The sequence below is a fragment of the Heteronotia binoei genome, chromosome 10, assembly GCF_032191835.1.
Source record: "Heteronotia binoei isolate CCM8104 ecotype False Entrance Well chromosome 10, APGP_CSIRO_Hbin_v1, whole genome shotgun sequence".
Classification (NCBI taxonomy): Eukaryota; Metazoa; Chordata; class Lepidosauria; order Squamata; family Gekkonidae; genus Heteronotia; species Heteronotia binoei.
The window spans coordinates 56,889,943-56,917,898 of record NC_083232.1 but is presented as its reverse complement, the minus strand read 5'-3'; the positions used below and the strand labels follow the sequence as shown (position 1 = coordinate 56,917,898).

Here is a 27,956-nt window from a genome sequence, read left to right as displayed (position 1 = left end):
AAAAAAAAAAAAAAGCAGCATGAAAGGTTTAGGAAGAAATCGTATTGAAAACAAAGGATGGATATATTCCCCCCTTCGCTTCTGCATTCTTGCCGGTTTTGTGATCTGGAGCCGATAGCCCTTAACAATTGGTACATACTAATGGAACTGTGCGAGAGATGCCATAATTTTGCTATAATGGTCTGTAACCTCGATTCGACCCCAGCCCTGCTGCAGCCTCTGGCTGGGAAGGGTGAAGATCTAGCTTGTCTCCAGAGGGTGGCGCACGAGGCCGACTGACACTCCGGAGCTGGCGGCGGGTTCGCGCAGCGGGCACGCGCCCCGGCGCTCCAGCATCCACCCAACTCCCCCATTTAGTGCACGAGTTTACCTCTAGAGGTCATCAGGCAGGATTTACGACTGGACAACAAAAGCACGTGACATGAAGTCGTACCCCATATTTGGGTGCCTACGTAGGAGGGAACCAAGTACATGTCCCAGTCATTTCCATAATTCATCATAAATTGTGCAAGGGTGCTATAGACGCACCAAAAAACGAAGCAAAGAGCCACAAATCAAGCCCCCCGATCAAAAAACAAATGAGCTCTTATTTTGTAAACTCATTTTGCGGTCGCTATCCAAATGGCCCGGACTACCCGTTACATAATTATGGAGATCCTAGTGCCGTGAGCGAGCAATTCCGAGAACCCGCCAGCAGCATGCATTCGGGCAGGTACGGCTACGGCTACAATGGCATGGATCTCAGCGTTGGCCGCTCGGCTGGCAGCCACTTCGCGGCAGGAGGGGGCACGGAGAGGGCGCGCACCAGCTACCCCTCCAACAGCACCTCCGCCGCCCCCGAGGCCAGGTACGCCAACCGGGCGGCGGCCGCGGCCACGTCGACTCACTCGCCGCCGCCTGACCCTCTGCCCTGCGCCGCCGTGGCCACCTCGCCTGTCAGCGACGACGCTCACCACGGCGGCGTGAAAAACTCCGCCGCCAACTCAGCCAGCAGCACTTCGTCCGCTTCCAGCAGCAGCAGCAACAGCAGCAGCAGCAGCAACCCCACCACCACCACCGGCAGCAGCTCTGGCAACACCCACCTAGGCAGAGACGGGCTCAGCACGTCGCCTGGCACCGAAGACGACGCCCCGGCCGGCAGCGAGCAGGCGAACCCCCAGCAGAACGACCAAAGCACCGCCCAGCAGCCTCCACAGCCCCAGATCTACCCCTGGATGAGGAAACTGCACATAAGCCATGGTAAAAGCACGCCCGGATCCTGTCTCGGCGGCGGAGGGGGTGGGGGGGGGGTGGCTTGCGAAGGGGAAACTGGGTTCGGCTGGAGAGCTGCCTGCAAAGCTCCTGGCCGGCGGGCTGGGAATAGGAGGGGGGGTTGGGGCGGCCGGGTGGTCTCTGGGTGGGGGGGGATTCGATCTGGGGCGACCCACTGGTGCCTCCTGGAAAGAGCTGCGCTGTCCAAGGCAGGGCGAGCCAGCCCCTTCTGAAAACTCCTCCAAGACTCCAGGGCTGTAAGAGGTGCCCTTGAAATGGTGGGGCGAGAGAAAGAGGGACCTGAATAGTGAGTGTCAGCCGTCTATAATTTATGAAGAGGACGGTCCAGTGAAAAACAGCGTTACTAATTATATCAAAAAAGAAGTTGAGCAAATACAGAGAGTGAGTGTGTGTGCGTGCGTGTGTGTGTTGGGGGTGGATTTCTCTGGGAGGAAAGGAAGTCGAAGAAGGAAACTTCAACAGAGACAGCTGAGGTGCGGGGGAGGGGAAAAGCTCTGCAGTCCCCACGAATTTGGAAGTCACTCTCACCGATTTTGACTTCCGCCCAAAGTCTGCCTTCGCTTTGGGCTTGGGAATGGTGCTTGGGGGTGTGTGTGTTTGTGTGTGTGTGTGTGTGAGAGAGAGAGAGAGAGAGATTTCCTTTTGTGACCTGGTCTAATATGCAGTCAAGAAACCTCAGGTCCAAAAAATCCGCACACTGTCAGGAAAGCAGTCCCTCGAAATTATAGGGCTCTTACTCTCCAGTAGCCATGTCTAAAGGGTTTGAGGAAGGAAGCTCTGCCTGCTCTTTGCCTTAGTTGCCTCTCTGGACTGAAATCCAGCAGCACATGATGCCGGGGGTGGGGGTGGGGGGAAGTTTCAGCTTCACGATGCTGAATATTATTTCAGGAAAGAAAAGGGGGCTGGGACGGCTGGGGGGGGGGGGAAGGGAGGTACTTGTTGAGCATTTCTCCAAGTAAACGCAAATAAAACACACCAGAGAAGGAAGAGGGGAAGGGAGGGGAGTGGGGGAGAGAGCCAAGGAAAGGAGCAGGTCCCTGTCGCCAAAACTCTCACCCGCTTCCCTTTTCTGTTGCAGACAACATAGGGGGGCCCGAAGGGAAACGGGCTCGGACTGCTTACACCCGCTACCAGACCCTGGAGCTGGAGAAGGAGTTTCACTTCAATAGATACCTGACCCGCAGGAGGAGAATTGAAATCGCACACGCGCTTTGCCTCTCAGAGAGACAAATCAAGATCTGGTTCCAAAACAGGCGCATGAAATGGAAAAAGGATAACAAGCTGAAGAGCATGAGCATGGCAGCGGCAGGAGGAGCCTTCCGCCCCTGAGAGCCACCCCAGCCCGGCTGCTTCCTCCCCGGAAAGGGAGGCAGGACGGGTGGAAGCCAAGTACTGAGCAGTATTATTACACGAGCTGACCCTGCGTGGAATGGCAGGAGTCGATCTCTCTCTCTCTCTCTCTTTCCCTTTTACGTTGACTTGCCCCCAACTTCCCCGGAAGGCTTCGGCCGAAGAGAGCTCCCCGTCATCTTTTAATCATGAGCCTGTTTAATTGAGCCTCCCTAGCGCGCGTTACCAGTAGATCTGCTTCCCCCGTGCATTTCTTTGTCTTGAATGGCTTTGTCTTGGGGAAAAAATGTAGATGTTTTAACTTATTTATATGAAGCGAGTCGTGTTACTTGAAGTAACTGTAAAAGGGGGGGGGGGGCTACACACACATACAGAAAATGGGCCAGGAGAGAGATCTCCTTCCCACCCTTCTCTTACCCCCCCCCGTCCTGTTTAGCCCCCATGTTCCCCCTCTGTGTTGCACTCGCTTGTGCTTAACTGTGCATGTGTGTTCAAAAAGTGTCAGTGTCTGTATAGCTCCAAGCTGTGGCCAAGATTTCCAATCCAAAACTACCTAAATTCCTGTGTCATTAATGGCTGTTGTAGAGGTGAAATGATGAAATACAACTGAACGTGTCCTAACGTGTAGTGAATAGTGAATCTGTGGCGAAAACTGTGATTCCAGACAGTATGTCCTTGCTGTGCCTTTGTATATGACTCTTTGCACGAACTCTTAGAGGTGACTTTGATTCAGCTCAGCTCCAGTAACGTCTAGTTCTTTTTTTGGTTTGGTTTTGTTTCTTTTTGTGAACGAAGTTAAAAATAGAGTCACAGTCTGGCTGTTTGAGCAAAAATGTGATCGGCTTTTTTTTAAACAACATGTTTGGGTTTGTTTTTTTTAAGTACTGACTGGACAAATAAACTTTCTATTGTAAGTTTCCCCCACCTTTCTTTCTCCCGGCCCCCCGCCCTTTGCGCCTACTCTAGTCTGTGACTCCTCAGTTTTATCTATCCCAACAGAGCGAAGCTGGAAAAGAAACTCTCTCATGCAAATCAACCCAGCGCAGTGGCCCAACATACCGCTGGAGCTATTTAGTTCCTCTTCTGATGGAACACGACATTACGTGTCCACATTCGTGGCTAGAGGGAAACTGGCTGAATGCCGGCTCATTTGTTGTTGGGGAAAAGACATCCAGCCTTGCTCGGTATCTCTAGATCCTCTTTGTCTCCTCACACATCTACCCTTGTGCCTATAGACTTAGGATACCAGCACTCCAAACCTTCCCCAGTCTTTAAGCACAGTCCAGTTACTGCAACACCCACCCACTCTCACAATCGTCCCACTTTTCTCCTTGAAACGCTTTGGGGTGGCTTTACTCTTCTTATTACATGTCACTACAGCTAGTTTTACTAGAAATGTAATGTTACTTACCCCCACCAGGGCTTGAATGGTTAACTCTTCTGAGCTTCTAAGAGCAACTAAAGATTTGCACATTTACTGACGGGGTACATTGATGTCTTCCTTTAGAAGTTATAAAACAATAAACTTTGTAAGCCCCAGTTCCGGCTATATGACATTTGGTGCCAAATGAATAGGGTTTTGTCTATGAATTAGATCGTAAAATCATCCATAGTGCAGACAGATAGGCTCACTGGCTATAAAAAGTCACGTGGTGCCATTAAAGTAAGTTTTATGGTTTTGGGGAGTTGTCATCCAACATTATATGCCACATAACATATAATCTCACTGACGCTGGACTTCATTTGACTCTTTTGCAGGCTACGGGTGCCTCCTGGTCATTCCAATTGTCAGGTTTAGGTACAGAAGTATCTATTGCCCAAGTTCTCAATATCTTTATGAAAAAATGGCTCCTGGCAAGTTAAGGTAAGTTTTGTGCACAAGTTCCTTGAGTTTATTTGTACGGTGGAGAACTTGGTTTCCCCGCCTGGGATTCTTGAATGATCACAGTGATGTCTTAAGGTTCTCTTTTAAAGACGGCAGGTTTATACCGAGGGAGGGAGAAGGATTTCCCTTCGCTCTTCTTTAATTCTTCAAGCTCAGCAGTTAGTTAACTCAATATTTTATCTATCAAATCCAAGTAATCCACAATAAGTGACTTTGTCAGAGATGGATTTTGAGGCCTAACTTTAATTACTTTTACTACAGCAAATGATAATGACTTCCTTTGCTTCACGGACTTCCCAGTTTCCAATGATTTTGTTTATCAAGGAACAGAGAACCTCAGGCGACTGTTTAAAAAGGAAAAAGGCTACAGCAAGCTATCTGTAAAACCAGCATCCCTCTCTTGGTGGATGTTTTAGAACTGGAGAAACTTTTTGTTTCTTAGGACATTGGAGTTGCGCCTGGTGCTGTTGATTTTGTGTTTGGATTATTTTGGATTTCTCTGTGTTCAGGGGCTCAGCTGTACCTCTATGCGTGTGTCTCCATATACAATGTACACAGCTGCTGTCGATTCCTCGCCATGTCCGCGTATTTTCACCAGTTTCTCTCTTCCGGAAGGACCAAATTGACTGTAACTTTAACAGGAGCTTCTACATTCCATTAGAGTACTTGAAATTATGAAAGACAGTCGAATTTTATGGGCGATTGTAAATAACCCCCCCATTTATATAGATATCTTTATTTTTTTACTGGCTGGCAATTGCAGGGTAGGCCCCAGCTGCCTGTTTATTATCAACATTCTTTTTATTTAAGTAGACTCTTCTCACCAGAGTGTGATTACTCAGCAATAAACTTTATGGCCGGATTTAACTTTAGGTCTTTGAATTCGCAGGGTTGAAAGAAAGCAGGAAACAGCATCTCTTTTCCCCCCGCTGCGCTTCTTCCCTTCTTTTCTTTCTCCGTTGGTAACATCAGGGTCAGATCCTGGAAACCCTTGCTCATTCCAGCCCTAGGCAGGCCAGTAATGTCTTTGCCATTCCTAGCAATTACATTCTATGCAGGTGAATTAAGATCTGGTATAGCCCCAACGTAATTGTTAGAAAAGAAAGGATATGTGGACTGATAAGATTCTCTAGTTTGTAAAGTGTTGTGATTGGGCTGCCGAGATAGTGGGGGTTTAAAATGGAGGTTCCTCTCTTCCTTGATAAGAACTTGGTTGTGAAGTAGTATTCTGGTTTTACTAGATTCATTCCTATTGGTAAACAGTCCATCTGGATTCTAGAAGAACAGTCTTCTTCCGGTGGCAAGAACTAGCAGCCAAACTTTGGTCAAAAGAAAGTCCGTGGCCCTGGGATTTGCTTCCCTAAAGCTTGCGAAATCTTTCAACCAAAGATGGTCCCGTCCCCCCCACTCCCCGCGCACCCAGTTTCCTCCTGTATATTTTTTCTTACCTCATGTAAGGCCTGAAGGGTGTCTGACAACCTAACGGAGGCTTACTCTGTTTTTGAAATGTCCTCTGCGCCAAGAGATACCCGAATTTAAATGAATCCCTTTGTTTTATGCATCGTCTCCTAAACACTTTGGAAGGTTAAGGAAGTTCCTTGCATTATTTCTAGAGAGTCTCATAATAAGTGAATTGTCATTTTTACAGCCCCCAACCCCGCCTTTCCTGGGTTTTTAGTGTCTTTCCCTGAACATCGAAGAGAGTGCTGATGTATGCTTAGCAAATCAGCGAGGGCAATTTAAGTGCATTGCATATTAGCTTCAGCTCTGTATTGTAGAACTAACCCATACAACCTGATCTTAAGCATATTTGTGGCTTTCTTGGCACCTGCTTTCCCAAAGTTCCTATAGCACCAATGCCAATAAACCTGTTTGAAAGGAGTGGCTGGAGCTGTATATGGCACAATCCAGAGTGACAGAAGTCTACCAAGTACTGAATGCTGCTGCTGTGGCGGCGGCTGGCATGGTGGGGTTCCCAAGCAATGCAAAGCCAATCCGCTCTTCAAGTCTGACACCTTAATGCACAGTCCAGTTCATTTAAAAAAAAAAAACAACAACCCAACAACTTGGATTTTAATATATCTCATTCCATTACCATCAATGGCGGGTCTGGGTTCCTAAAGCGCTTACTTGAAAATGTGTGGCCTGGGAACCCAGGGGATATACCTCCAAGTGAAATGGGCTTTGTTAGAACTGCAAATCTACTTCAGTTTAAAGGAGCGGGAATCCAGCTTATTCCTTATCCAAATTGGCACTGTGGGGCTTGGATTAAAGTAAGGTGAGCCCGTTGTTCAGGAAAGGAGTGGTTTAAAACTGCAACCCCGCACTTCTGTGGAAGTTCCTTGTTAAATCAGTTGGGTTCACTTCCAAACAAATGTTTAGGAGATTGATACAGGGCTACTGCACATTGTAGGACCGAGCAACATTTTACCCAACTGAAATTCCACTTCGTTGTGCAATAGGGAAACGCAATTATTTGACTAGAAATTTTTGTTACTTATCCAGTCTATCTAGCTGCCTATCTATTTATAGCATTCTGTTCCATTCATTTACCTGAATGTATAGTTGGTGGATGGTTGAATGGAGAGATGGAATCCGCAGAACAATTCGGTGTAGTCGCTGAAATGGTGGCATACTCGCTTGTACACCCCCCCCCCAGCCCTGCGGCTCCCCCCCCCCAAAAAAAAACCTATGGAAAACCAACACTATATATCTGCGTAATTTTCTATATCATATCAACTTTCTCTTTCTCGTAAAAACACAGACAATTAATAAATCACACAAAAATCGAAATACTAAATTTCTTCAGAAAGAGCATTTGAAAAATAATGTATATATTTATGCTATGAACAACGTTGTTTTGTGAGGATGACTGCCCTTTTCATTATATTGTCTGTAAACTGACTGAGGTCCGATTTATTTTACTTAAATAATTGTCACTGAGCTTCTGAATATCAGATATAGGTCAGTGGCCCAGACATAAGAACCAGACCAGTTATAAGTTAGACAAGCATTTGTGTTTACAGCCAGGAAGTTAGAGAGCTCCAGTTTCTTTAAAGTGTAAAATGGCTTTTGAAAGTCACATGATAGGCAGGTTTTCTAGTGCCCTTCTTAACAAAGCCTCATGGGAAAATTTCTACTCCCCCTACCTTCCTTATCTAAAAAGATAGCACTACAGGCTCTTTTTACCACCTATAAGGTAAGATTAGCTTTCCATAATACGGTATCGCGTTTTTATATATTATACGGCTTGTTGGGCCAATCATCCTAAGGGATTACGCAGCTATTCTGTCCTCCCCTTTACCTCAAGCACACCGCCACAACTGAAAGAGAAAGGCTGCTTTTTCAGGAAATACACTGCAGATTCGGTTTTCTACTAACATTGATCATACAGAATTCACAAGACTGGCGTTTATTGTGGCGCATATACGGAATCTCCCAAATTCAAGTGGTCTTCCTTCAGCCGTCCCTCCAGCTTCATCTGACAAACCCACCAACTCGCACAAGACTATGTCTTTGTTGCTTACGTGGATGCAACCAATGCCGTATAGCTACAGAGAGAAGATGCCACATTTTGCAATGGGGACCCTTTCCCGGGAACAGAAGGAATCTTCCTCCCTTTTCGCCCAGCCCACCCTTCCCTTCCGAAATAGCTTTTCAATAATAATATTTGTTATGAAGGTTATTGGGTAATTATTGCAATTTTGTGAAACAGTCCTTGCTCGAGGTGAAGTCTGTCTCTAGATAATAAATGGCAGCCCTTGCAGTTCATTGCCAGGTTAAGTAAATGCAGAAACGAAGATAAATCTGCACCCTCTAAGACTCACCAGCAGAGCTCGCTTTAGACCAAGTTCACAGCCAGCTCTCCTCTCCCTAGCCAGGGCTTCGCAAGCCCCTCAGATCTCTTGCTTAACTTAAGAAACAAAAAACACTGAGGGATGAGCAAACTCTCACGAGTACCTAGATGGATAAAAGACCACAAGCGCAGTGCCTACCTTCGCATCCAGAACTTACCCACCTGCCACGGGAACCTTAGCGCTCCTTTGCGTTTAAAGCTACCTTCTCCAGCGCTGGTTCGCTGGATTTTGGCGAACTGATTTTACAGAGAGCGGGATTTTTTGAAAAAGGAAGAAAATAAACAAAGATCTACATTTTAAAAAATAACAAACATCTTAGAAAATTCAGGGGAAAAGGAAACACCAAGGCCATGGACACAAACAAGAGCGCCGGCCTCTTCTCAAAGAAGCTTGCATGGCTTTTGTGTATCTTTGTGGTTAGGGCGTAACAACTTCGGGTCAAAAAGTTGAGGGTCAAAAGTTTACGTTTTGCACCACTCTTCGTCATGCGCCCAGACAGAGTTTGATGTCAATGTTATAGCCAAGATCTTGACTATCAACACAAAAGATAAAATAGCTTTGAGTGAGGCGTGCATCACAGTATGGACTCCAGGTGAACTCGAGGGGCTGAATGACCTCAATTACCGAGAGAAGGAGAGAAAAATCCCTCTTTTCAACATTAATACGCGCTGTATTTCATCTTGAACGGTCAGCCACATTTCCCCCCCTGAATATGCATCAGGTGAACTCGCGTGTCACACAACCACCCTCCCTTTCCTTTACACACAGGGCACAAATAATTTTTTACAAGTGCAAGGAGCATCGATGCAAAATCCTCCCAGGGATTTTAATACATCTGAACGCGGTCTTCAATGAATTTTCAGTTGCATTCTAAATTCCTTCCCTGATAACAAAAAGCTCCCAACCAATTCATAATAACATTTGCTTCCGTGGGCGGACCGCGCTGCCTGTTCCCCTTTTGAGTAGAGCACAAGGATAAAACACAGTCACCACAAAACCAAACCAGTCTAAGGGTGAGTCTCTTCTGATTCGAATTTCGGAAACGATCTCACCGGATCCTATGCAGACCACGCTACTGACAGCAATTTGCTGTCGCTGAAGAAAGACTCTGGGACCAACTGAACAGTTGTTTTGGTATCTGGAGAATCCGTTTGTTCAAAGAAATAGGAATGTCTTATTAAGTTGAAAGGATCGGTAGGGTTTCCTAACAGAGTTGCTTCCGAATTCTAGAGGCGAATTTTCTTTCAACATGCGCAGCCACTGTTCCACCTTACGTTGTAAGAAATACAAAACAGAGAAATTGGGTGCAATTGCTAAGCTAACATATCCACAGGGTCGTTCGAATCAAAAGTGTCAGTGATCATAAAATGTAGAAGATGGCCTGAAAGCACTTTTTAAAAAACTGTATGTATTATTTATGGGCATGTGTACTTTAAAGTGCCAGAATATATAGAAAAGCTGTTGACTCTTTTATCTCTTCATTATATAACACAGCCTCGGACTATCCAGATTTCTCTCCTATATTTGCACTGGAGTTAAATAAATAAATCTAGCTAGACAATGGGGAGATGATACTCACAACACATGGTGATAACATAGGTTGCTTGTGTATCGAATGTAAAATTTATGTCTGCCCGGCCACACATGTACAATCACACGTGAAACCTTAATTATATGAATCATTAAATAACATGGTGAAATGTGTTGCTAAATATCAATTTATAGATACAGAAATAGGAAGACCTCTGAGCAGATCATATTCCTTTGTGTCTGTTCGGAAGCGAACTTGCCTGTTTAGCACTGGTCTGTGTAAAAGCGACAGAAGAGAAATTTGGCCTCACCCTCCTGGCTCAAGAACCTTTTCAAGAGCCATCTCAAGAAGTATTGCCTTCTCTTTAACAAGTTTACATTTATCAACATTAGAAAAACCCACAGTCTGGGCTTGTGTTACCTTCTGCGGAAGCATTAGTGTGTTTCTTCTAAGAATCGTTGTTGGTATATTAAGATAAGGTCCTTCAAAAGATCACCCAATCCAGCTTCTAACTCAAATGCCCTTCTGTCTTCACACCCACCTACCCACCCCCTTCTTCAGATATGTGTTTATTTATAGTCCTGGACAACCAGACCCCTCTGAATGGCTACGTGTTAAAGGGAAAAATAATCATACAGTACTTAGGAAGCTGGAGTCATAAGAAAAAGAAATAGCAAATTCGGAGAGAGGGAGATTCCATAGTTTCATTTTAGGGTCTTTTATGATTCCAGGGAAGTCAGAGAGAGACCCATGCCTTCCATTTAAAACCCTTTACATTCTCTCTCCCCCAACACTATTTCTCCGTTTTCCTTTTCGAATAAATGACCTGAGCAAAGACACTCTCCCCCTCCCCATCTTTTAAAAGACACTTTTTAAGACCTCGCAGGGAGGGGGGAAAAACTAAGTCCAAGGCCGAGGTGAACTTCAGGTCAGCGCGTCTAACAAATATGAAAATGTCGCTTGCTGAAGGGCACGCCTTGTTATTTAACAAAGACTGTCAATGTGTAAGATTAATAAGAAACAAAATGCGCCCGGTGTCACTTTTCGGTCACTTTGAAACTTGGGGCAGGGTTGCATTCAAGAGGGAAAGCTGGGTTAACTATATTCAAAATGCTGCAAATCAAATTCAAGCCAGGCTGCCGGGGGTCTCTCCCCCCCCCCCCCCCCCCCCCGCAACTCAACTCTTCCCATCTCGCCATCCGCGTCTCTCTCTCCCTCTCTGTGGCCCAGACGCGTGGACAAGTTGAAAAGTTTAAATGAATCCCATATCTATACCCACACAAACGCACAGATCTGTACATCGATTTTATTTGTTCAGAGGGAGTTCACAGTAAAGGCGTGGGGGTGGGAGGGACTGTTTCTGCACGCAGTTTGGCTGTGTGTCCGAGATTAAATCGGCGTCTGGTTTACAGGTTGCCTTTTGGTGAATCTCCGGACCTGCTACGAAACTTTGGCGCCTTTTTGGCAAAAAAAGAGAAAGAAAAGTCCCTTTTTGCTGAAATGTGGACCTTTGTGTGTTTTTGTAAAAGGTGTGTCAGGCTCTGACGTTTGGCGAGGCCAGATTTCGGTGCAGGTTCGTTCGGAGGTTGCTCGACGAAGTCATAAATCTCTGGAGAGAGGAGGTGGGGTGGGGGAGAAAAAACCCTGGTCCAGGCCGCTGGCGAGATAACACTTGGTGGTCTTGGCTGAGCTCTTGTTTATGAGATGTAAACGCCGCAGACAAGGAACAGGCCCATCTCTGCAGCCGGAGAGAACCCCCTGAAACACACAGGCTGCCGCAGAGCCGCCGAGGTCACCTTGGAGATTTACAGCCCTGTAAGCCCAGAGCCGGTATTCATTCTGTCCAACTGAGCCAAGGATACACCCCGTGGAAGGCAGTCCAGGGAAGCAGGCGTAGCTCGGAGATGTAATCAGGAGCGCTAATATTAAACAGCCCCTGGGAGGCTCTCCGAAGGTAATAAGCAGCAGACACACACACACACGAAAGGTACTCTCTCTCTCTTTCCTTGCTTTTTTTTCCTTTTTAAAAAACGGTGTTATTTTTGGTTTTTTGGACGCCCCCTTGTCCTCTTTTATTTACTATAGCCTTCAGATCCAAGGGCGCCCTTTAGCTCAGCAGAGATGGGTGCAGTTTATGTGTTTTAAGAACATGGCGCAAGTGGGGATGCTCCGTTATACACTGGCGTGGATAATCTGTGCCGGGGGTGGCGGGGCGGGGTGAGGGAAACAGCGATGCTTGACGTTAACCTTTTAAACCCATCTTGGGCTATTGTTGTTCTCGGTAGTGAGCAAAGTCGTGTGTGTGTGTGTGTGTGTGCAGGTGACACCTTACAGTGGGATCCCTGCTCTGTTTAAGCCGTAAAGCAGGTCTGAAGCCGATCTGTGATTTCACAGGAGTCAAGGGTCGGCTCTCCCCAGTGTTGGATGGCCGGCCTTGGCACCAAGTGTCACCGTCTGTGCTTTCCCTGCAAAGTCCGCGAGAAAGGAGCAAAGAAAAGGAGGCTGGTGCCCTTTTAGGACGGAAGGGTGTCCAATATTCCCCAATGTGATATATATCCGTGGGCAGCCGTGTTGGTCTGAAGTAGTAGAACAAAATAGAAGTCAAGTTGCACCTTTAAGACCAACTTTATTTATAAATAAATAAAATGTATTAAAAATGTATTATTAACTTTAAGACCACATGAAAGCTTACGTTCTGAATAAAACTAAGTTGGTCTTAAAGGTGCAACTTGACTCATATATATATAATACGACGAGCAGAGTGACAGATGTGTGTAAGTGGGTTAAATGGGTATTTAATAGAGACGTAAATTTTATCTATATGTGCCTAGTATGAGTTCGAGGTCATTACAACAGTCAAACAAACCACCTTGGGAGCAAAATAAACATGTTGAAAATGAGTGACCATATTACATGGATTTTTAAAATGGTAGTTTGGGAGAAGGAAGCAGATTTAATCAGAGCAGATTTCGAGCTTCCTCATTCGAGTCCCTGGCCATTTTGATGCATGTGTCCTTTAAAGTTTCAGATATTAAAATAGCAGGCAGAAGTTCAATAGATGCACCAGAAGACTAAATTAATATGTACTTTTTTTAAGGGCTAGTTTTAACCTTCAGATTTTAATTACCCTAGGCCAGGCAGTCGCTTTCATTTCCTTCCTGCGCGGCTAGCTAGCAGATCAATTTTGTGGAATTGTAGCAGAAGTCAAATAGATTATTCGCAACTGCAATATTTACTGTGCTTATGAAGGGCAATAAATGCCCTTCTTTTAAAACAACGAACATTCAGAATATGGAAAAATTAAGCTTTCCTTCAAGAGGAATATTCTCACTTGATGCTGGACACCACAAAGAGTTATTTGTTTATTCATTCATTCACTCATGGAATGTGGATAACCTAACTGCTTCTCTGATCTACTGCAATGTTCAAATATCTATCTAGGTGGAGTTGTTTTTAATTTCCTTTTATAGCGGCTTCTCTATCTAATTACATGCCACCATCGCTTCCAAATTTGCCAAGGGATGGAGGATTTTAAAATAATTAAATGACCATAAAAGAGCAACATTTAAAAGCCCTGGAGAGGTATCAGAGAGAAACAAATAGCAGGCAGCAATTAGGTGCCCCGCGTTTCATAGGATCGAATCATCGCATTGATGGCGCTGACACCGTCCAATCACTCATTCATAGCCTTCCATCCAGCGGCTGCAGCAGGGCGCAATCTTGTCATGCGCAAGAAAACACAAAGTTGTTGCTAATTCTTGCAGTAGCCCTGCAAAGCCTCAAAAAGTCTGTGGGGGAAGGGAGGTGAGAGAAGGGATAAAACTTACGTTGTGTTGGCTGATCTATTTTAGATATATCAATCAGAACTCTCTTTCTCCTTGCTTACTTTTTGGCAAGCCAGTTCCAGAGAACGTGGTTTGATGGCAATCGTCAGAATCCCACGTGCGCGAGATCGCTGTCTGTCCTTCGGTGTCCTTTAACCAGGAATAAGGACTCCCTCCCCTCTCCCGGTTCTCTTCTAGCAATTGCAAAACAAGGATTAAAATGTCCACTCGGTCCATAGACAGGTATGGGGGGAGGGTACCTAAACCAACCTGATTAAGATATGGTGGGAGAGGGGACGGGGAGGGAGGTAACTGGTTTGTGTGTTTGTAGCTGGATGATCTCACAAGTCAAGTACGCATCTTTGGCTCTTTTCACCGAGCGTGGGGCGGGATGGGGGGGGGGGGGGGGTGGAGAAACAAGGTCAACCAAGCAGCCCGACAGAACAGGGCCGATCTCAGCGCTCCGTCGCCTCCGAGCTCTTCTTTTCTTGCCCCCGTGTTTTTTGACCGCCCTGTCCTCCAATGTGGGGCTCCGGTTGACCTGGGGGGCCTCTGGGGTGCCCTGAAGGGGATCTCCTCGGGCCGGGATTGTCCCTCCATTTCCTGATCCGGGCTCTGACACCCGCGCCGCAATTGGCCCTGCCGGTCAGGTGGGTGGGTGGGTGGGGGTGGCACCGGGCGGGGGGGTGCGCCTCGCGGTCTCGGGGTGGGAACTGCAGCGGGGGGGGGGGAGGGGAGGAGGCCCAAACTTTGGCAGGCTGCGCTTGACAACAGCAGCAGCAAGGAGAAGGGGAGGGGGAAGGAGGGGAGGAAGGAGGCAGGGAGGGGAGGAAGGAAGGGGGAGGAGGGGAGGGGCCTCGGCGAGCCCAGAAAAACGACAACGCGAGAAAAATTAGTATTTTTGCACTTCACAAATTAATGACCATGAGTTCGTTTTTGATAAACTCCAACTACATCGAGCCCAAATTCCCTCCTTGCGAGGAATATTCGCAGCACGGCGGGGGCAGCAACTACCACCCGCATCACCCCTCGCACCAGCACCACCAGCACCCCCCGCCGCCGCCACAACAGCAGCAGCACCTGCGCCAGCAGCAGCCGCAGCACCCGGGCCCGCCGCTCCGCGAGTACTACCCGCGGCCGAGCAGGGAGCCCGGATACCAGCCGCCGCCGCCGCCTCCGCCTCCGCCGCCTCCCCCTCCTCCTCCTCCTGAGGCTCTCTACCCCGCGCAGCCACCCCACTACCCCGAGTCGCCGTACAGCTACAGCAGCCTGGGCGCCCCCGCGGGCCAGGAACAGCCTCCGCTTGGGAGCTCCCCGCCACCCCCGAACCCTCCTCCTCCTCCTCCTCCAGCGCCCGCGCCTCCTGCGCTGAAAGGCCACCGCATCCAGGCGCAGCCCCTGCTCCAAGGCCACGTCCCTCAGCACCCGCACCAGCCCCCCCAGCGCCACTGCGCAGCGGCCCCGGTGGCCGGCAGCCCCGCTTGCCCCCTCTTGCCGGACAAGAGCCTCCCCGGCCTCAAAGGGAAGGAGCCCGTGGTCTACCCCTGGATGAAGAAGATCCACGTGAGCACGGGTGAGTTGACCTTCTCCAAGGGGAGCTGGGGGGCTGGGGAGGTGCCTGCCTGCTCCTCTTTTGTGAGTGACTCTGTGTGTGTGTGTGAGAGAGAGAGAGAGAGAGAGAGTGAAAGCGAAGGTATTCCCCCAGAAAAAGAAAACGTGAGAAACCTTTTGTGGGCAAGGCCCTTTATCGAGAGATTTACGAGGCACCAAAGCGATAGGGCAGCAATTACAGCCCCCATAAATTTCATTGCCCTGGCAGTGGCTCTGGCCCGCGCGTCTTTGAAGCTTTTCTTGAACCCAAACGCCCATCACCATTTTTTATGGCTCCCCAATTGTCCTCTATTGTCCACAGGCGCTGAACCATCCCTCCCTCCCCCCCCCCCCCCAGCTAAACCCCACTGTCGAGTTATTACGTGATAATGATGGTGTCCCGTTGCCTTCTTCTCCTTCTCGGTGTGCCTCCCGCCCGGGTCCGTTCAGTCAACCCCAACTACAACGGAGGGGAGCCCAAAAGATCCCGAACTGCCTACACCAGACAGCAAGTCCTGGAGCTGGAGAAGGAGTTCCATTTCAACCGCTACCTGACCAGGAGGCGACGCATCGAGATCGCCCACACGCTCTGCCTCTCCGAGCGCCAGGTCAAGATCTGGTTTCAGAATCGGAGGATGAAATGGAAGAAGGACCACAAACTGCCCAACACTAAGATGCGCTCCTCCAACCCCTCCGGTCTCAACCAGCAAGCCAAAGCGCCGGCACAACAGCAGCAGCAGCAACCCCGGGGGAGGTTGACCCCCAGCTCAACAGCGCTATGATGGCCCTTCATAGGCAGGGGACCCCTGATCATCCCTACCCACGCCTAGTTTCGTTTAGCACGGGGACCAAACGACTGTGTTGAATTGGGGGGCAAAGGAAGAGTCGGTGCCCGTCCAAAGGGTGTTCCAAACCAAAAAAACTGAACGATGCGCTTATGATGATCTGTAATTATGTTCTATTCCCTCCATGTTTGTTTGTTTCTTTAATTTATGGAATATACTGCCTACCTGCAGCATTAAAAGATTGTGGATGGATCTTGTACCTAAGAAGGACCCTTTGTGACTGTATATGCCTTCAGGCGTCAACAATGTTTTTAAGTGACCTTGTGAGAGGTGTGTGTGAGTGTGAACCATATGCCCGTGTTATTCCGTGGAATGTTTGTGGACTCTCAAGTATAGACAGAAATAAGCCAATCATTTTATGGAAGCCTTTGAAACCTTATGGGGTCGGGAAAACACCCCAAGACCACGCCCCCCTAAGGACAGAGAAAAGAGGTTTCCTATGTGCCAAGAACAATTTAACTTTTTAAAAGTGTAGTCCTTGCTGTAATTGTGCTTCCTTAGTGTGTGTCTCCCCTCCACGCTTCCCCTTGCACTTATTTAAAGGAAAGACAAAAAGTAGGCCAATATTAAGGGTTGTTCTCTCTTCTTATCCTGCCACCGTCAAAGTCTGTGTACAATTCGTGGATTCTGTGTGTATACATTTGTGAATGTGTGATGTATATAAATCCAGTGCTGGAAATAAATATTCTGTACAGGAAAAAAAATTAAAAGCACGAGAGGCACCATGAGAAGCATGCAGTTGCGCTTTTTGACTATCAGGTTGCCCTCTATGATGTGAAAAAGGGAAAACTCACTTGAATGGAATATTGCCGGTAGACACACAAACACACACACAGGCCAGGCCATTCCTGGGACAAGCCTGGAGAACTTGGGCCGAAACCAGAACTAACCTCTGGTGAGGCCAGGCTTCTAAGATGTCATACTGATCCCAATTGAACCGATTTTCACATAGAAGTGAAGCCCAACTTTGAAAGCAGGCAGATAGCGAATACCTACTCTTGAAATAAATCAGTGAGTACAATCTGCGCCTTATTCGCTTCAACCCAGGTGTGGATGGGCCTGGCCATCCTGCTTTTACCTCCTTTTTATTGCTTCAATGCTTTATTGTGTAAGATCTCAGAAGGATGTTTTTGTTTGTTTGTATTGCCAGCGATCACACTTTCGTGCACACATAACAAATTCCAGCCCTCTGTGGACAGAAACAGAGGTCTTCCAATGAGTCCAATAAACCAGAGTGCTTGTTATTCTTGTGGTGGTGATTATTATTTTGTGTGACCCATAAACTGCAACTTCTGTAGTGCATCTTCCTTTTTGTTGTTGTTGCTGTTCCTTAGACAATGGTCACAACTTTTGGAAGAGGAAAGATGGCCAAACTGGAATGGCACACCCCTCTAATAAATCAGGAAGGGCCTGTTAAGGAACTCTGTGGGATCTAGAAGAATGCTTTAACTTGGGCCCATTATCTGAAGTCTTCTGAAATGTGTATCAAAACTTTGCAATAAGCACTGACTGTGAAAATAATCGTTTGGAGTTCTTCTTGATATTGAAGGGATACTAGGGCCTTATATGCATTTATAAAGGTAATTCGATGCTCTTGATCTGCGCTCTCGAAAGAAATGGCTACGTTCAGTCGAGTACCTTGTAAGCAGTAAGCAGCTCCATGATCATTATTACTCAGCAAGCACAGCCCAGTCCCCCAATGGTTCCGATGTATGTCGATGTTATTGGACTGGGCGTGAAGACACTGCCATTAGAACTCTGCAGTTCCCAAGAGCGTTTGCCAGGGGGGGAAATCTAGCATCTAGTCCCCCTTTGGTCAACCCCAGGAGGCCTTCCTCACTTGAGTTCCCTTACCTCACTATCCTGTCTCCAGGTTGAACCACTAAAGGGGTTTCCTTTCACGTGTTTACGAATCTTTAAAAGCCCCATTTTGTTAGAATTCTGTTTAGAAATGAAGGAGAATAGATTGGGAAAAGAGATCCCTCCCCTGTCAGCCCCTTCTAGAGTAGACTTCTTTGTCTACAGCCTTTGTTAGGCTTAGCGTAGAGAATCTTCTTTTTCTGATTTACTGAAACTCCAAAATTAACAAGAACGCTCAAGATGCTAAATCAACTATTTAAACAGAGCGTTGAGGTTCTTCTTTGACTTCCGCAGTCTTACGCTTGAAACTCCCCTTCTTCCCCCCCTTCCCATTGTAAAAAAAAAAAGCGAAAGGAAATCACGCTGAAAATAGCAATTTTACTGGGAATCATTAATCACTTCCTCCAATAAATACTTCTTTGTAATTCAACAGCGATTCTGAAAGGCATTCTCTTGGAAAAGGTCTGAGGAGACGCGAAGGATTTTCCTGGGGAAAATGTGTTCATGTATAAAGACACAGTCGCTGGGCTGTGCGATGAAAATGTATACTTTCTGGGTGGAGAATGGAGCGCGCATTGAAAAATACATATCGCAGATTGTCATCATTCAAGGTAATGTTTTCTTTTTTCACCCCCCCCCTCTCTCAGTAGAGTTTGCTATGATGTGTGCGTGTCGGTGCTAGCTTGCCATAATCAATGTTACAATAAGTTGGAAATCTACACAGTGGAGTATAAACCCCACCATTGTCCCTTCTCTGCTAGGGGAACCAAGAGAGTTCACCGAAAGGACACAGTTTCTATCCCATTAATTGTTTTTTTAAGAGAAGGCGACTGACCCATCAAACCCTTGACCTTTAAAGACAGTATTCTTTTGAATCTGGCTCTCAGACCTCAATATTCCCCTCACACACACCACTTTCTTTTCTCTCTTTCTCTCTCTCACACAAAATCTCACAGGTCTCTCTCACTCACTCTCTCTCACACAGATAGATCCCAGTAGGCAGCCGTGTTGGTCTGAAGCAACAGAACAAAGCAGTAGACAAGTTGGTCTTAAAGGTGCACTTGTCTATTGCTTTGTTCTCTCTCTCTCACACACGCACATACTCGACCACACAATCTCCCTTCCATATACATACACTTTCTACCTCTTAAACACACAGGAGCAGGATCTATGCTATTGGATTCTAAAGGTTTTTAACATTTTCGATAAAGGCCAAAGGAAAGGCAGTCCTGGCGCCTCAGTTCTCATGATCAGTAAATACAAGTCCAGGTTTGTTTTTGTATTATTGGACTGTGAATGCCATTCTGGTCTGTTGCATGAAGGGGGGGGGGTGGAAAGGGCCACAGAAATCTGTAACTGGATTGGTTTCCTAACCATTGCGTGTTGCTTATATTTGCTTGCAAGAGAGCCTTCAGCTTTGTAAACAGGAATCGGGGCTGTGGGTTGAGAAGATTGTGGCCTTCCTTGCATGGCACCCCAGCCTCCCTCCCTTCTTCCTTTCAGGCCCTATTTTCAACCACTGACCATTTCTCAGCCATTGACTGGTCTCTTCAGACATTTCTACTCTCCTTGCCCTCAGAGGCCCCCGACCTGGCAGGAGTCAAGACTGCCTTCCTCCTCCTCTAAAGCACCCCCACCTTTGCTTAGTTTGATCACTACAGAAATATACAGGGGAGATCAATATCTCGGTGACACCATTCCACGGGGCAACCTTAGAGTGAACCTACTCGAAGACCAATAAACAAGAATTGTAGAGTTTTCCCAGTGATTTATGGTGTGCAGAGAAGAACCATCTCCCCCTCCCCAGTTCCGGGTATGTCAGCAAGCCTTGCCTTTTCTTTACATTTCCGTTACAAGAGACATAGAGACAAGGCTAGATCTGGGCGCTCTAGTCCCTCAGCAAAGAAAGTTCCTCGAGGTGAGAGCGGGCAGTGCTTCTGAGCTAGGTGTGCGAGCTCCGGGTTCATGGTGATGATCCCATGGCGAGCTCAGCTGGTTTGGTCACAGTGTAAACCTGTAGTTTTGCAGCGGGAGATCCAACCAATGGAGCAAGGCTGTAGGTTTCATCACCTTTCCCGGACCTGAGGCGAAGCACCCCATGCGAAATAGCCCTAGGACTATTTGTTGTTTGTCGTTGGAAGTTCTTTAGATGCAAGAAGAACAAATCCAAAGAACGACATTGGTTCTCTCCCCGCACCCCCAGAGAACTTGCTTCAACGTGCCATATTTGCCCTCTGCCTTTCGCCAAGGTGGGAAATCTTTAGCCCTTGAAAGGGATGGTCACACACACACACACCCGCCAGCTGACCCAAGCAGAAGCAGGACCAGGGATTATGAAGCGCGGCCTGAGCTGCCTCTCCGAAGTCTCCAAGGCCGCACCTTTTATCAGGAGCGATGGCCAAAGGCCCGGGTGAGTCCCTGTTCCGCGGGCTGGCCCGACCTCCTGCTGCTGGCGAGCCATAAAAACTGGAATCCAAATGAGGGCTGGGGGGCTGGACCTCTGCCCTGCGCCAGGGCCTGCCAGACTCGCGTTCTTGATGGGCAGACGATCTCCCTTGCAACGGGGAGGTTGTCAAAATCCGCCGAGATTCTGAGGCCTAAATAAGGAAGGCGAGAAACGCTGCCAGGGCAGATAAAGGTGTTGCCTGTCTGTTCTCGGCAAGATATTGAAATTTTAATCTGGAAGGGGAAAAGAGGGGGGGGGCGGGTCACGTGACTTGTTAAATAATTAATGCGGCTCGTCACGAATGGATCGGTGGCCGTCAGTTCTCACTAGGAGGAGTGATTCTTTCCGACGTGAAAGGGGACTTCCTCTTTTTCGACTTTCCCCAAAACAAAAGCCAACCTCTACCTGATTTATTATTTTTCCCCCCTGCAAGAGCCCCTAAAACTTCTTTAAACAAGCAATAGAGGCTGGTGAGTATGCAAAGGCCCGTCGTGTGCCTTGATTGCTTTTCCTTGTTCGCACGTGCTTTGCTGGGACTCTTTGCCCGGCGAGGGGGAAGATTTACGAAATGCCACATCTCGGCTGCGAGTTGCCTTTCGGGTGGTGAAGCCTCCGAGCCGGGCGCAGCTATTTGAGAGCGTCCTGGTGCTCATGCACACGGTGGAAGTTGCCTGCCACAGTGCGGGAGTCCCTTTTTCTCTCTCGCCCCCCCCCGCCCTTTCCCAATTTGCCTGGCCTCCATAAATCACCGGTACTTGAGCACGGCCGAGGCAGAAACCCGAGAGGCAGCGGCCAGCATCGTGAATGGGGCTGGAGGGGGGAAGAGGAAGGAGGCGACAAAAAGAGGAGAGTCGCAGGCAAAATGCCTCTCGATGACTCATCATTAAAGTCGAGAGATTTAGGACCAAGTTAAAGCCCCGCAATTAATATCGGGACCGGCCTTTCCCAAATGCCTGTGACGTTTGCCTGCTCGGTGGCTGCTTAGCAGCTATGGGAAGGGGAAGAATGATCGTGTTTGTTTCTTCGTTTGTTTGTTTCATACACCCCCCCATCCCCCACTGCTCTGGCATTTTAATCTATTGCGTCGCGTGGCTTAATCGCTTCCGAATACGCCGGCGAAAGTTTCTGGTAGGGCAGAATGCTGATCTACAACACTAAATAAATAATGGGGAGGCAGCCCCTTCAAGCCGCTCACGATCGACTGTAAGGTCGCGGGGTTTAGTTTCCCACGTAGGGGAAGTGGGGGGGCTTGAGCGTTACCCACCAGAGGAGTTGCCCGAGCTGGAGAGCTGCCTGGCCCAGAGCAGAGAGGGGGGCAGGATTCATCTCCTCGCCTCGCTTGAGAAGTAGCTGCCTGGCAAGACCTCGCTGCCCGCCTGGGCCATCCGAGCTCTCCACAAGCAATAAACACCCCTGTAAAAACGATTATGATGCCTAATAATTATTTCTCTTCCTTTCGCGCGAGATGGTTATTTCGCTCTAAATTTAAAATTATGATCGCAATTATCGAACGAGCCAATTACAACCACCAAATTTTTATCATGGAAAGCTCTCCCAAGATGGATTTTAGGCTTTGCAAGACTCTGGCGACATTCTTCCAAGAAATTGCACTTAGCATTATTAGCAGTCGCTCTTTACTAGTCCCGTTAAGACGAATCGAAAGGGATTTAAAAAAAAAAAAATTAAAAGCCTAAATAGAATTCGTGAAAAGAATCGAGAAGAGCCGGGAAGAAGAAGGCTTATTGTTACTTTCGATGACAGATATATTGGGGAGGGGGTGTTACTGTGTGGAGCACAAGAACAGGCTCAGATGCAGTCCCTTTCCTAACTCCTCGGTTATTATATATATTATAATATTATATATTATATATATATATTTAACTGACCTGAGTCACTGGGAGAGACCAGTCAGCGATCAGGCCCAAAGATTCAAACCTGCGTCCAGTCCCGGCCTTTTTGCATTGAAACTAAAGATCCATTTGCCATCCCACAAAGATGACCCTCGCCGGGTTGCATTTAAGAGTTTTATTTGACTAAATGATGCTAAACAAAGGTTTCCCCAGAGGAGTATCAAGCCTGCCTTTGATATAAAAGGCAAATACATGTCTTAAAGAAGCGGCCCTGCATACATTAAAAGGGGGGATTCACATTTCATACACGATTGCAAAAGACAATAAATAGTATTGCATGTTTATGACACGAATCAACAGCTTCGTTGTAGCAATGCCATACCCTGCCTAGGATAACTCAGCAGTTGACCCCTGCCTGGGTTCTAAACTAAAACCCCTCTTCTTTCCCCTTTCTTTACTCAGCTCTAGCCTATTCTTTGTTTACAGCTCTCCGGTGCACCGAAAAACGCGCTCTGGAGAAGCCGAAGAGCTGGAAAGGATCCCGTTGGGTGGCTGCTGGGAGCACGAGGAGGTAAGAACCCCGTGGGTGGAAAAAAGACATAGAAATGTGTTGCCGGAGGGTGTTCAAATAGTTGTCGTGTTGCAGTTACGGGTTTTGCGGGCGCTTGTTACAAAGGTTGCCGGAGATTCGGGTTTGATCAATCGCTGGATCGGCTGGTATTTTTCCCCCCAGAGCTGCGTCGCCTCGTCTTCCTTGCCCAGAGAATGCGCGTCTTATCGAACAAAGAAATACACAGGACCCTAAGTAAGAGTCAGGTCTTTAAGAGCCATTCAACTTTGGGAAGAGGGTACAGGGGCGCGGGGGGGGGGGCGCAGAGAGGCTGAGGAAGTCTTGTGCGAAAAGTTCAGTTGTCTTTTAAAATCGAGATCTCAGACTAGGTTGGCGGTTTCGTTTCTGGACTCTCGGGCTGGTGTGTTGCTTTCTGTAGCTCTCCAAGGTCCTCTGAAATGTTCACCACGTTTACTGTGCGTATCCGGAAAAATAAGAACCACCGTTAGAATTTAGACTATTTAAGGGAGCCGGGCGGAGGAGCTGCAGGCACATCTCAGGAACATCCCATCCCTACCTGTCCGATGCACTGGGTTTTAAACTCCTTTCCGTGGACTGGGCGCCCCATTGGAGGCGGCTGAACATGACCCTTGATTTTAATATCCTTGCCTCCCCCCCCCCCCATTTTAATCCTTAAAATCAATGAAAACTTTAAAGCTCCACCATATGGATGATTAAAACAGCAGCAGTAGCGGTAGACTACTAAAGGCTAAGCAGAGCTGTTTGAATTTCTTGCTAGAATTACCTGCTTTTACGAGGCTGAAGTACAATTAGTTTCGTTTACTACCTTTTAAAGGCAGGCATAAATTACCAGGCGAGAGAGGCTTGTTGTGTTGATTTAGCTGCTGGCTGAAATCCTTCCTGCTAAAAAGGGTCTCCAAACGGCCTCCTTTAAGCCGGTTCAAGACAAAACGTTGATTTAATATTAACAGCATTCTAAAGGGGAGATAATGATTTATTTTCCAGCACCTTTGGGGGAGATTCCACAATAACATCCCATAAACAGCCTCGTTATTTGCTAACTTGATTCTTCGCAATCTTCCTCCAATGCGTGATCGTTTGGAGGGAAAACACTCGAAGAATCTTGTGCTGTCTCCGATAGAGAGGTGAGCAAACCTCCTGGCTGAGGGGGTGCCTAGACAAGAATCCATATAATGCAATGTGGTGTCTTCCCTTGACTGAAACAAAAGGTACCCTACAACTAAATTAAGCAAACATACGGAAAATCACCTCACTTCTAAAGAAGAAACAATTCTACGCCCAGCTGTCTGTTAAAGTCTGGGTAAAAGCTGCATCTCTAGGCATACATACTTGGGGAGTAAGCCCCATTTATCTATGCGGGACTTTCTTCCAAGTAAACGTAGATAGAATTGAGCTGGAAGTGTTTTCCACAGGAGGTCACTCCATAGACCGGATGGCTTTATCTGTGCTTCAGGCTTAACTGTGGACAGAAAGTCAGCAGCCAGAGCCAGAGAGTTTATAATCTGAAATATTTTAAGAGTCTCAGAGAGAATATATGGCTGGATGGGTATCTGATAGAGCAGGACTAGGAAGCCCGAAGTAAAATGCCAGTCTTTACTTTCAATAGCTTGAGGTTTGTATCAGGCACCCCAAGCCTGTGCTGGGAAATGAGGCCCACTGACTGCCCAGGCTGCAGCAGACGGTCCCTCTGAAATCACGAGGACTTACCTCTGAGTGAATAGGGCTAAGACCAGTTTTCAAGCTTTGCAGACACTTCCCAGCTCAGCGGACAACTGCATGCCCCAAGCATTTTTAAATGCCCACTAAGCCCCCCACCCACCTTCTCTTTTCTTCTCAACCAGAGTTCCGACTAGGATCTCAGCCCCAGGTCTGTTCTTGTTTCTTCACCATGAATCCCAAAATGGACTGTCCCGTGCATAAAGCAGAGGGGGAGGAGAACACCTTCCTTCGTTCCTAAATAAAATGTAACATTTTTGAGCCTTCCCGAAGTTTACAGACGTTCCTGTCCTCGAGACATCAAATAAAGGCATGGAGGATTTCCCTGAATGAAGCAAAATGGGTGGCGATGCAAATTGAAGAGCTGCTACTTTGAAGTCAATTCGCATTTGTACCGAAAGGAATAATCCCTGAAGTTCTATCCAAGCAAATGAATTCCAGAACCATGTTTTGTTTAAGAGCAATATTCAGCCAAGACCCAAGACTCCATAGCAGTCAAAGCGAAGTAACTTCTTCCTGGCCTCACAGTGAAGAAATAGGTCATCACCCAACGTTTGACTTTTCTTCAAAACTGGTTCATTCCCCTTACAATATACCATGTTAATAGTTAAACTGCAGTTTTAACATTAACTTGATCGTTAGTGCTAAAAAAAGAAAGAGCACTATTGGGGGAGGAACATTTTAAAAGGGGACCCTTCAGTACTACATAGCGTTAAGGCAAATAAGCTGAACCCCAGATTTATGAGTGTGAGGTATTGCTTTTGTAATTTCTGTTTGCTAAAGGCATCTCTTTGCTTTTGGCTCAAAGCAGTTGACAAAGTTTTTTCTTGAGGCTCAGGAAAGCTTGATGTGCCTTTTCCTAGGTCGGCTCCATTATCCATTAATTTCAGCTGCATTGTTGCTGAAGAACTTCGGGCCTCTTTGACTGGCCTGAGGACACATTGGTTTCAGTCTGGCGAATCCAGTTTTTATTCCCCTGCTTGCGTTTAGCGCTTGTCAATGAAACTGTTCACAGGTAATGCTGATTGACCTGTAGATGGCTATTGTGCTAAGGAAGAGTTTTCAAAAGTATTGCGCCCAAGTTGTTCGTGAGGGAAGGTCGTTAGGTGTTCTGTTACAGTCCAATGCTGTGATTCTCCGCACAGTTATTTGGAAGGAAATCCAGGCTAGTAAAAGTTCGCCACAGCTGTTTGCAAGTAAGGGTCTTTGCCAGGGATTGTAGTATGGCTTTGGCTGTAGAGACAGTGGCAAATTCTCTTTTAGGATCTTATAAGCTTGTTACAATACTTATTGATGCATTTTTTAAAAATAATAATAATCATCATCATCATCCTGGCCCTTATCTCAGTGGAGTAGTAGAATTAGAATTATGACAAGGGGAAGGTCCCAGAACTTCGACATAACAAGACTGTGGATCGGGAAGATTAGACTGGTTATAGTCCTATAGAGGCGTGAAGTCAAATGGGCAAGACTGCTTACACTTTGACAATAAGGCAGGCGAAGGATAACATTTCATCTGCTCACACACTGGGTTAAAGAAAAGTCTAGGGCAAGTGTTGAAAGAAGCATAATAGAGTAAAACTTCCTTTGGCGTGGGGTGGTGGGGGTAGTGGAGGAGAACAGCTGAAGGAAATTATGTGCTCTAAAATGCAAAGATGGGATAAAGCACTCGGGACCCAAACAGCGAAAGTGGGCCTATATACTGCATATGGGAATGAAGGAGTTCCTCTAGCTGCCTTTATAAAACAGGGACATAACCTTCTCCAAAACATTATGTAGGTTGAGAGAAGTGCAGGGCAGAAACAGAAGAGCTCTTAGATCTGCGAGTCGAGATCAATTCTTTTCTTAGAGTCACTCGAGGGACTTGCATGAGTTTCTTTTCTTTCTTTCTCTCTCTCTCCCCCCCCCCTATTAAAAAAAGATCCTCCCTTTCTGGACTGCTGATCATTCTTGCCCCCTAAATATTTCATAGTTCGAGAACCCTATAATTTTGTACATCACTCAAGTACTTGCATAGGAAATGCGTAAGCGCAGGTTGAACGAGAAGGTCCCAAAAGAGTTTGCAAAATTCAGATCCACCACAAAGCAGGATGACGCTTCCCTCCTCCTCCGCCGCCTCCTCCGCCTCCTCCTCCTCCTAGGGTGCTGCGAGGACAGAAGTCCGGCAGTCTCTACCAGAGGCTCCTTTCCCTTTTGTCAGGTAATTACAGGTCTTTGGGGTTCCTACAACTGCTCTGATGTAACATGTGGGTGTTCAGCAAGCTCCGTTCAATAGAAGGACAGAGGAGACCGTGGGCTGTAGGGTGATCCTCCTCGTGTCTTGAGCGAAGGGGCTTCGTGAAGGCGAGCGCAGTGGCCGAAGTGCTCCTCGGATGGCGCCGCCTGCCCCCTTCCACCCTTCGGGTCACCGGAGAGTTGCCTGCAGAAGGGCCACTTGACCAGTCTCAAAGTTCAGTGTAATCGCATCCTATGAAAATCAGAATTATTTCCTTTCCGTCTGCATTTTGTGTACGGAAATATTAATGTGAAAGAAGGAAAAGGGGGGAAATAATCTTCATTACTTGATTGTTCTCTTCTTTAATTCACTTGCGTGAAGGTTTAAAAAAAAACAAAAACCACCACCAAAAACCAAACCCCGAGGCTCGCGTCTCGAACCCTTGTTCCTTCAGTGATTCCCTATTTCAAATAAAAGGATTTAAGTTGACGTATGACCACGTGAGCACATAATACAGCGCATTATTGTGGCATTTGGAGTGGAGACCCGGACTGGCTTCGCCTGTGATTACGCTTTTCCAGTTTCTGTTCAGAGCAAGAACTGCTTTCTATTATCCACCCCCCCCCAACCCCCTGCAAGCGACCAACCCGCTCACCCCTCGGAGAGCTTCCAGTCGGGCTACGGCGCTCGGTCCTTATGGAAAGGTTATTGCCGGGCTGTTAGGACGCGATGCTTCGTTAAAAAGGATGGATTTTATTTTAAGGTATTTCCGTTGATTGTTCATTTACGTGTGTGACTTATTGCTTGCCGAGGCAAAGGTCAGGAGAAAAGGCTTAAGGGTGCATATGGATCCCAGTCAAGCCTCGTTTCCCCCTTTGTTTCAGTGTGCTGGATGGGGGGGGGGGGCTTGCAATAATGGAATAGCTGCCTCTTCCCCCCCCCCCCTTTCCTCATACCGCTTTCACGTTTCTGCGTGTTGTTCTCCTGCCTGCCTTTCTGCCTGAATGCTGCATGCTCCTTCTTTCTTTATCACCCTACTGGGGAGGGTCATCATCGTCGCTTTTTATTGTTTAATATATTCCTCAAATGCTGAACGAAAGGCATTTTGAGAAACGTCACGGGA

At 47.2% G+C, this 27,956-nt stretch overlaps 3 protein-coding genes across 5 annotated transcripts in view; all 3 read left to right on the top strand.

Annotated features, from left to right (window-relative positions):
* The window catches only part of HOXA3 (homeobox A3), a 48,662-nt gene that overhangs the window by 8,465 nt on the left and 12,241 nt on the right, over positions 1-27,956 (top strand). Inside the window, exons 1-3 of one of the 3 annotated variants that reach the window (XM_060248682.1) lie at positions 3,909-4,486; positions 18,448-18,625; positions 22,797-22,881. The exons of 1 other annotated variant lie outside the window; for it this stretch is intronic. The gene's annotated coding sequence lies outside the window, so the exon portion shown is untranslated. Of the gene's footprint in view, positions 1-3,908; positions 4,487-18,447; positions 18,626-22,796; positions 22,882-27,268; positions 27,597-27,956 lie in introns of those variants that run through there. One more of the 3 variants, XM_060248683.1, reaches the window with a different exon arrangement.
* HOXA5 (homeobox A5) lies at positions 5-2,648 on the top strand. Its single transcript, XM_060248688.1, has 2 exons — positions 5-1,239; positions 2,351-2,648. The coding sequence occupies exons 1-2, from the start codon at positions 579-581 to the stop codon at positions 2,599-2,601; spliced, it is 912 nt and encodes a 303-aa protein (XP_060104671.1). The 5' UTR covers positions 5-578; the 3' UTR covers positions 2,602-2,648.
* Positions 14,559-16,152, top strand: HOXA4 (homeobox A4). The gene is made up of 2 exons (XM_060248686.1): positions 14,559-15,292; positions 15,760-16,152. Exons 1-2 carry the CDS (start codon positions 14,638-14,640, stop codon positions 16,089-16,091), a joined length of 987 nt encoding a protein of 328 aa, XP_060104669.1. The 5' UTR covers positions 14,559-14,637; the 3' UTR covers positions 16,092-16,152.

What these genes read in the sequence shown, in the direction of transcription:
- HOXA5 (XM_060248688.1), top strand. Translation starts at nt 579, where the DNA reads ATGAGCTCTTATTTTGTAAACTCATTTTGCGGTCGCTATCCAAATGGC. An exon ending in GAAACTGCACATAAGCCATG is followed by an intron (nt 1,240 to 2,350) that starts GTAAAAGCACGC and finishes TTTCTGTTGCAG; the next exon opens with ACAACATAGGGGGGCCCGAA.
- HOXA4 (XM_060248686.1), top strand. Translation starts at nt 14,638, where the DNA reads ATGACCATGAGTTCGTTTTTGATAAACTCCAACTACATCGAGCCCAAA. An exon ending in GAAGATCCACGTGAGCACGG is followed by an intron (nt 15,293 to 15,759) that starts GTGAGTTGACCT and finishes GGGTCCGTTCAG; the next exon opens with TCAACCCCAACTACAACGGA.